The following is a 7,506-nucleotide window of genomic DNA, read 5'->3' as shown; positions in this document are numbered from 1 at the left end:
GCCTGGCCCGATGGGGCCCCGATCTCGGTGACTCTGTCTCTGGGCAGCGCCCGGCCCGATGGGGCCCCGATCTCGGTGACTCTGTCTGGGCAGCGCCTGGCCCGATGGGGCCCCGATCTCGGCGACTCTGTGTCTGGGCAGCGCCTGGCCCGATGGGGCCCCGATCTCGGTGACTCTGTCTCTGGGCAGCGCCCGGCCCGATGGGGCCCCGATCTCGGTGACTCTGTGTCTGGGCAGTGCCCGGCGTGACGGGACCCTGATCTCGGTGACTGTCTGTCTGGGAGCACTTTCTTTATGTGATCCTTCTCTTCCATCAGCCATTTCTCCTCTCATTTCCCGTTCTCTGCCGTGTTCACTGCTGTTCTGCCTTCTCCTTTTTATTCTCCATTCTTTCTCATTCCTCCCTTCCCCCCTCTTACATCCCTCCTCTCCTTCCTTCTTCATTGCTCTGTTTTTCTTTCTCTCCTTCTGCTATCCTCCCTTTCCCCTCCTCCTCTTTTCCCCCCCCCCCCCCCTCCCCCTCCCCCCCCCCCCCCCCCCCGGCTCTCGGAGGGGGTCCCCCCCCAGGCCTCCCACGACAGCCTGTTTGGAAGTGCCCGAAGCGGCGGAGTGGTCTGGAGGAGGAGGAGGAGGGATACAGCTACCCGGGGAAAGGGCTGAAGACCGACATGGCGGCGTATGGCTGGAGATGGGTATCGTTTCATTCATTCGTTTCATCGTTTTCTCAGTCACTCGTTTTCTCTCTCACTCCATGCACGTGGCTGGGGAGCCGCGCCTGCTCTCCCTCCAGGTTGCCGTTCCCCTCCCGGCCCGGGACCTCGGCCTTCCTATTTCTTGGGTTCGTATTGGATCAGCTTCATGATAGCGTCATTCTTCATCACCCCGGAGATGAACTCCCCCTCGGCGATTTTGTCTGGGGGGGGGGGAATGGAGGGAGACAGGAGAGGAGGGGTTAATAAAGTGCAATATAGGGACCTTCCCCTCTAGGGGGGCGCTGGCTCCCATCCGGCCCCAGGGCAGGCTGGCTCAGGGGGGTGGGGAATGGGGCCCCGGGCCTTTCCTCTCTAGAGGGCCACAGCTCCCCTCTAGCCCCAGGGCAGGGACTGTCTGGCTCGGGAAGGCAGGGAATGGGGCCCGGGGCTTGTCCCCTCTAGGGCTGGGTTTTGTTGTAGGTTAAAAGGGCTTCAGGGTTTGACCTGAGGTGCTGTGTGGGGGGGGGGCAGGTCCACGGCACCATGTAATACCAATATGGGGGCACTGGGCTGTCTGAGCCAAGGTGGGGTTAGGCCGTGGGGTGATGGAGAGCCCGGCAGATCCCTTACCATTTTCCCCCTTTTTGAAATATTGCCAGAGCTTGTCGGCTCGTTTCTGGGGGGTGTTTTCATCCTCAGCGAGCGTTTTCTGCTCTTCAGGGGGAATCATCTTAAATATTGCCTGTGGGCAGAGACACAATGTTTGACATCTAGCCGCGCCCCACCCCAGAGCTGGCTGCATCTCCGCACTGTGCAAGGGGCCCCATATACCCAGCCCCCACGCATCATCCCAGAGCTGGCCACATCTCACTGAATTTTCCCAGCTGGTGGGTGTATGAAGCTGGTGTTTTATTGCTGCACTTGGGCGGGGGCGGGGGGCTAGCTCTGCCTCCCTCTCCAAATCAATGCAAGGAGGCAGAGAACAGTAAACCATGTGAGCCTGGTTCCCAGCGTGTCCCCTCCCCCAGCTCTAACAACTAGACCGCACTGCCCTCCTAGAGCAAGGATAGAACCCAGGCGTCCTGACGCCCAACCCCCCCAACCATGAGCCCCACCTCCCGTACCACAGCTGGGGATAGAACCCAGGAGTCCTGGCTCCCAGCCCCCTCCTCCCACCCCTATGGCTATGAAGGTGTCCCCCCCCCCATACCCTGTGTGACCCTCATTTCAGCTGTGTCCATATGATGCTCTAATGCCCTCGGGTCCAGCCCCAGCTGATTGCGGGGGGGGCATTATTAAGATTTCCCCCCAGTCTGGGCTCGGGAGATTAATCTGAGCCGGGCGCTGAATGGAATCCGAGCCCTGAGGAATATTAAAAATGATTATAGGGTCCCAGGGATTGACCAGAGTGCAGCTTAACCCAGCCTCTGGGAAACGCCATGCTTGGGAAAGGGACAGCGGGGGGGACAGGAACTGTCTGCCAGGGAAAGAATGGGGTTAACCCACCTGTAGGGGTGGGTGGAGGGATAGGTGTAGAGGGGGAGGGGTGGGTGGGTGGACAGAGGGATAGGTGTAGGGGTGGACAAAGGGATGGGTGTAGGGGTGGATGGAGGTGTCGGTGGAGGGATAGGTATAGGGGTTGGTGGATGGATGGAGGGATAGGTGGAGGGGTAGGTGTATGGAGGGGTGGGTGGATGGATGGAGGGATAGGTGTAGGGGTGGGTGGATGGATGGAGGGATAGGTGGAGGGGGGATCGGTGGGTGGATGGAGGGATAGGTGGAGGGGTAGGTGGAGGGGTGAGTGGATGGATGCAGACACATTCTCTTCGCTGCCTGCCATGAGTCCCAAACACCCCTGCATTCCAATCAGCCAAGTCCCCCCATCCGCTCTGTGGAGGCAGCTGTTTCCCAGAGGAGGTTTCTGATCCATTTCCAAGGTCCCTAGTCCTGCATCCCCACCCGTGCCTGGTGAGACTCATCCTCCCACCCAGGGATCCTCCCCTGGCCACTAGCCTGGTCCTCAGAAACACCTGCCCTCTAGCCAAGAACCTCCACCCCCAAGGCCCCCAGTGTCTTGCCTCCCTGTTACCTTCTCAGGAAAATCAAGTGGCAGGTAGTTCCACCGACCATCAACATATTTTCCCCTCCCCCTACTATTAACAAGCAGGTGACTCTTTATCTTACCCCCTGATCCCACTCTAGGTTCATGCCCTTTGCAGCTAAGGGCTAATCCCCGATTTACAGGGGATCAGAGAGCCCGGCTGGTGAGAGGCGGGGTGAGGGTGAATACGTGCTCGGAGAGGCATTAGCTGATCAGATGCCACCAGTAGCCGGGTAATTTGGGATCAGACGGGAGCAGGAGAGGTTCAGACACCAGCTTTTGTTCTGAATACATGAGACTTTGCTGGTGGGTCGCTGGTTAACCCTGCCTTCGCAGGAGCAGAACCAGGATGGATAAAAACCAATGATTTTTGGTCTTTATTTGAAAAAAAAAAATTAAAAATGTATTTAAAAAAATTTAAATCCGAATTTTTAAAATTCTGCTATTTACATGATTACATTTCCCTTTTTAAAACTAAATCTGTTCCGAAGGAAATCTGAATTTAATACAAACTCCACTAAGGCCTAACCTTATTAGCATCTCTTAAACCCTACAAATATGCTGAATCCAGGAGCCTGTATGGAAAACGCTGCGTTAAAGGCTGTTTTTCTAGACAAAGCAAGAATCCGGGGGGGGGGAAACGTAACTTTTGAGGCAAGCTTTATAAATATGGCACGACGGTAGGAACCCAGCAAGCTGTGAGTCACCGGTTTCTCCCATACTAAAAAAGTCCAATGAATAAGAACCTGACAATATTAAGCTACCTAGTTGCTTAAATAAACGTACAGCGGACCCTGCTAGGAAGCAAAAAGACGCACAAAATCTAGGGTAAAGGCACCCGGGAGTTGTAGATCACCGGGTTTGAATGGTTCTGTCCGACATACAGATGGAAAAGTGGGTTAAAGTCGGTGATTGAAACGGAGGTGTTAGAGTGGGTGATTTAAATCACCTTGATTTAAAGCCAGGCCCCCCCCCCACTATGAAGGCCTCAGAGGTTGTGATGGGCCACATTTTGTCTGCTGTTTTCTCCCCATCAAAAAATGGATTTTGCAGAGCCCGGAAAGAGTTCCTGGGGGGACGACTGAATGAGATTTTTTCACATGGAAGTCGTCTTTCGATTTTGAAGGTGACCTTTGACACTCACCCCCCGTCCCCACTCCAAAAGCGGCTGAGCGAACCCCCTCCGGAAATGGCCGAATCGAAAACCCACAGGGGGAAAAGCTTGGGGTCGAGTTGAATGGCGGCTCAGCTCCAGGGTGGCTTCCTATTTCTTCAGGAGCGGGGACAGATTCCTACCGAGTCGGTTTAAACCCGTCCGGGTCTCGTTCCCTCCCCAAAAACGTCCTTTTATAAAAAAAAATAAATCTTAGCCATCTTTTAGCCTCTCTGAAATCCAGTAGCAAGTAGTTCCCCAGGCCCTCCATAGACATTAGGTCAGGGTAACAGCTGCCCACCCCGCCCTGATCCGGTCCCAAGGGAGATCAAACCCGATGTGCCATTCAGATTGACTTCAGATGCAAGACGGTAGCCCAGCATAGCCGGGGGAAATCAGCAGCAAAGGGAGGTTTTGGCCACTAGGGGCACTCAACCCATAGATTGCAATACAGGCCCTATCCCCGGCTTTAGGAGGGGAGAGTCTGGTGGTTAGAGCGGGGGAGCTACTGGGAGCCAGGACTCCTGGGTTCTCTCCCTGGCTCTGGGAAGGGAGTGGGGTCTAGTGGTTAGAGCAGGGGGGGCTAGGAGCCAGGATGCCTGGGTTCTCTCCCTGGCTCTGGGAGGAGAGTGGGGTCTAGTGGTTAGAGCAGGGGGGTTGGGAGCTAGGACGCCTGGGTTCTCTCCCTGGCTCTGGGAGGGGAGTGGGGGTCTAGTGGTTAGAGCAGGGGGGGGGGGGGCTGGGAGCCAGGACTCCTGGGTTCTCTCTCCAGAGAGGAATGAATCATTTACTCAGCCCCTGCCACCCTCAGCTTCCGCCCTCATGTCCAGGCCCCTCGGCGTGTTGTCAACGTCACCATCACCAAGTCTTTGGCCCCCTCTAGGAATTGCCCCGCTTGTTTTTAGAGTAACCTCTCTTGTCTCAAAGCCACTGCCCCCCCGCCCCCCCGAGCCTTCCTCCTCCTCTTTGCGGTGGCAAATCCAGCTTAAGGCCTGTTACGTTCTGCCCCGATACCACCCCTGCACCCCGCGCAGCAGCTCTGCAAGGGCCGGGTGAGGCCACCCTGAGAAAATTAACGGGGGGAGGGGGGGGGCTGCTTTCGGCCAAGCCACTTTCAGCCTCCATTCGGGCGGGCGGCTGGCAACGAAGAGGCTCAGCCCAGGGAAATTAGCATAACAGGATTTCGTGTGTGGGGGGGGGATCCCATCAGGGGCGGCTAATGCCATTTGCGAACTACGCAAACCTTGATCGGGGCTAATCCACTGTCATGCTGCCTGGCGTCATCCCGCCACCTGCCTGGGGGTCAGGCAGCCCTCGGGCCCTTCCCCACTCTGCCAAACGGGCTGGCTGTGGGCGTGTTCCCGGTGCCTCTTGGGAGCGGGGGGATGACAGCGGGCTAGATGGGCCTGGGGGGGACAGGGAGCAGGCGGGATACCGGGGTAAATGGGCCCATTGTGTCCGGCCTCCGTTAACAGGAGCATCAGACACGGGCGGCGACAGGTTCAGTGGGGAAGTCCAGCCTCGGGCGCCACACTTGAAGAGAGGGGGGGCCCCTGAGGACAGGCTGTGACACTGGCTGAGGGAGCTGGTCGCCCCGGCGGGCAGAACAAGCGGGAATCGGTTTCATTTGCCACTAGGGGGAATCGCGGTTGGAGCTGGGGAAAAACTTTCTGGCTCAGTGAGCACCGGGAATCTTCTCAGGGTGCTGCGGCAAGCCTGTGCATCTACCCCTCCTCAGGGCACTGCTGGGAAGGAAGCTTACAGCACGCCTTGTTTCCCCCCCCGCCCCGCCCTTCTGGGGCTGAAATTCCTACAAGACACTGCTGTGGGAGCACTCACATTGTTTCCCCATCCCCAGGGCGCTGCTGTGGGGAAGCTCGCAGCACCCCCTCAGGTCACTGCTGTGGGGAAGCTCACAGCACCCCGTTAGGGCACTGCTGTGGGGAAGCTCGCAGCACCACCTCAGGGCACTGCTGTGGGGAAGCTCACAGCACTCCCTCAGGGCACTGCTGTGGGGAAGCTCGTATCACCCCCTCAAGGCACTGCTGCGGGGAACCTCACAGCACCCCCTGAAGGCACTGCTGTGGGGAAGCTCATATCACCCCCTCAAGGCACTGCTATGGGGAAGCTCGCAGCACTCCCTCAGGACACTGCCATGAGGAGGCTCGCAGCACCCCCTCAGGGCACTGCTGCGGGGAAGCTCACAGCACACACCCCTTGCCCCGGACTCACCGTGATGATCTCCAGCACCTCGCTCTTGCTGATCTCGCCGTTGCGGTCGACGTCGAAGAGGGAGAAGGCCCACTCCAGCTTGAGGTTTGTCTTGCCGGAGGAGGTGAGGTGCAGGGCGATGATGTACTCCCGGAAGTCCAGCGTCCCATCGTCGTTGGTGTCGAAGCTGCGGAAGACGTGCCGGGCGTAGACCTTGGGGTCCGAGTTGGGGAAGAAGTTGGCGTAGATCTTCTCGAATTCGGCCCGGCTGATGCGCCCGTCCGGGCACTGCTTCTGGAAGCTCTCGTACCACTTGCACAGCTCGTCCTCCGAGTACTTGGTGTTGAGCTTCAGGTCCTCCAGAATCTCCTTGGACAGCGCCCCGCTTTTACTGTTCCCCATGGCGCCCCAAGCCTCCGCTCCGAGCCCCGGCCTAGCGCCCCTGATCCCCGGCCTAGCGCCCCTGATCCCCGGCCTAGCGCCCCGAGCCTCCGCTCCGAGCCCCGGCCTAGCGCCCCTGATCCCCGCCCTAGCGCCCCGATCCTCCGCCCTGATCCCCGGCCTAGCGCGATCCTCCGCCCTGATCCCCGTGCCTAGCGCCCCGATCCTCCGCTCAGTTCCCTGGCACTTGGAGGTTGATTCCTTGGCTCCGTCTCCTCTCTCCCGAGCCCTCGCGCTTCCCTGCTTATATAGACTCCCTGGGTAGGTGGGGAGGCGGGGGGGGGGGGCTCTGCTAGACACCCCCCCCCCCCCCGGACACACACACACGAGGCTATTTCAGGAGCGCTGATCACATTTTCGGCCAGGGGATGAGAAGCTCTTTAGCGCTATTAAAGGGAGATTGGCAGCTCTGAGCCACTTGGCGTATTGTCGGCCGCTGCCCTTGTGCGCCCACCTCCACGCCTGCTTCGCCTCCTCCCACAGCTGTTATCACTCCTCCAGCCCAGCTACCCCCAGCCAGCCCCTCTATCGACCCACCCCTAAACAAACCCCTCTGTCTACACCATCCACCACATCTATCTCCCCCCAGCCACCCCCTCTATCGACCCACCCCAAACAAACCCCTCTATCGCCCCCAACACCCCCTCTATCGACCCACCCCTAAACAAACCCCTCTATCTCCCCCCAGCCACCCCTCTATCAAACCACCCCTAAACAAACCCCTCTATCTGTCTACACCAGCCACCACATCTATCTCCCCCCCAGCCACCCCGTCTATCGACTCACCCCTAAACAAACCCCTCTATCTCCTCCAACACCCCATCTATCTATCTATCTATCTATCTATCTATCTATCGATCGATCTATCTATCTATCCCCAGCCACCCCATCTATCTATCTATCTATCT

General features: G+C 58.3%; 1 protein-coding gene across 1 annotated transcript; it reads right to left on the bottom strand.

The window, feature by feature from the left end:
- Positions 1-827: 827 nt before the first annotated feature.
- Positions 828-6,559, bottom strand: RCVRN (recoverin). The gene is made up of 3 exons (XM_026658626.1): positions 6,179-6,559; positions 1,323-1,434; positions 828-913 (listed from the first exon to the last, which is right to left on the bottom strand). Exons 1-3 carry the CDS (start codon positions 6,557-6,559, stop codon positions 828-830), a joined length of 579 nt encoding a protein of 192 aa, XP_026514411.1.
- Between the last annotated feature and the right edge of the window lie 947 nt (positions 6,560-7,506).

Source organism: Terrapene carolina, unplaced genomic scaffold (genome assembly GCF_002925995.2).
Source record: "Terrapene carolina triunguis isolate 2854851 unplaced genomic scaffold, T_m_triunguis-2.0 Scaffold490, whole genome shotgun sequence".
NCBI classification, from domain to species: Eukaryota; Metazoa; Chordata; order Testudines; family Emydidae; genus Terrapene; species Terrapene triunguis.
This window is presented reverse-complemented; position numbering and strand designations above follow the sequence as displayed.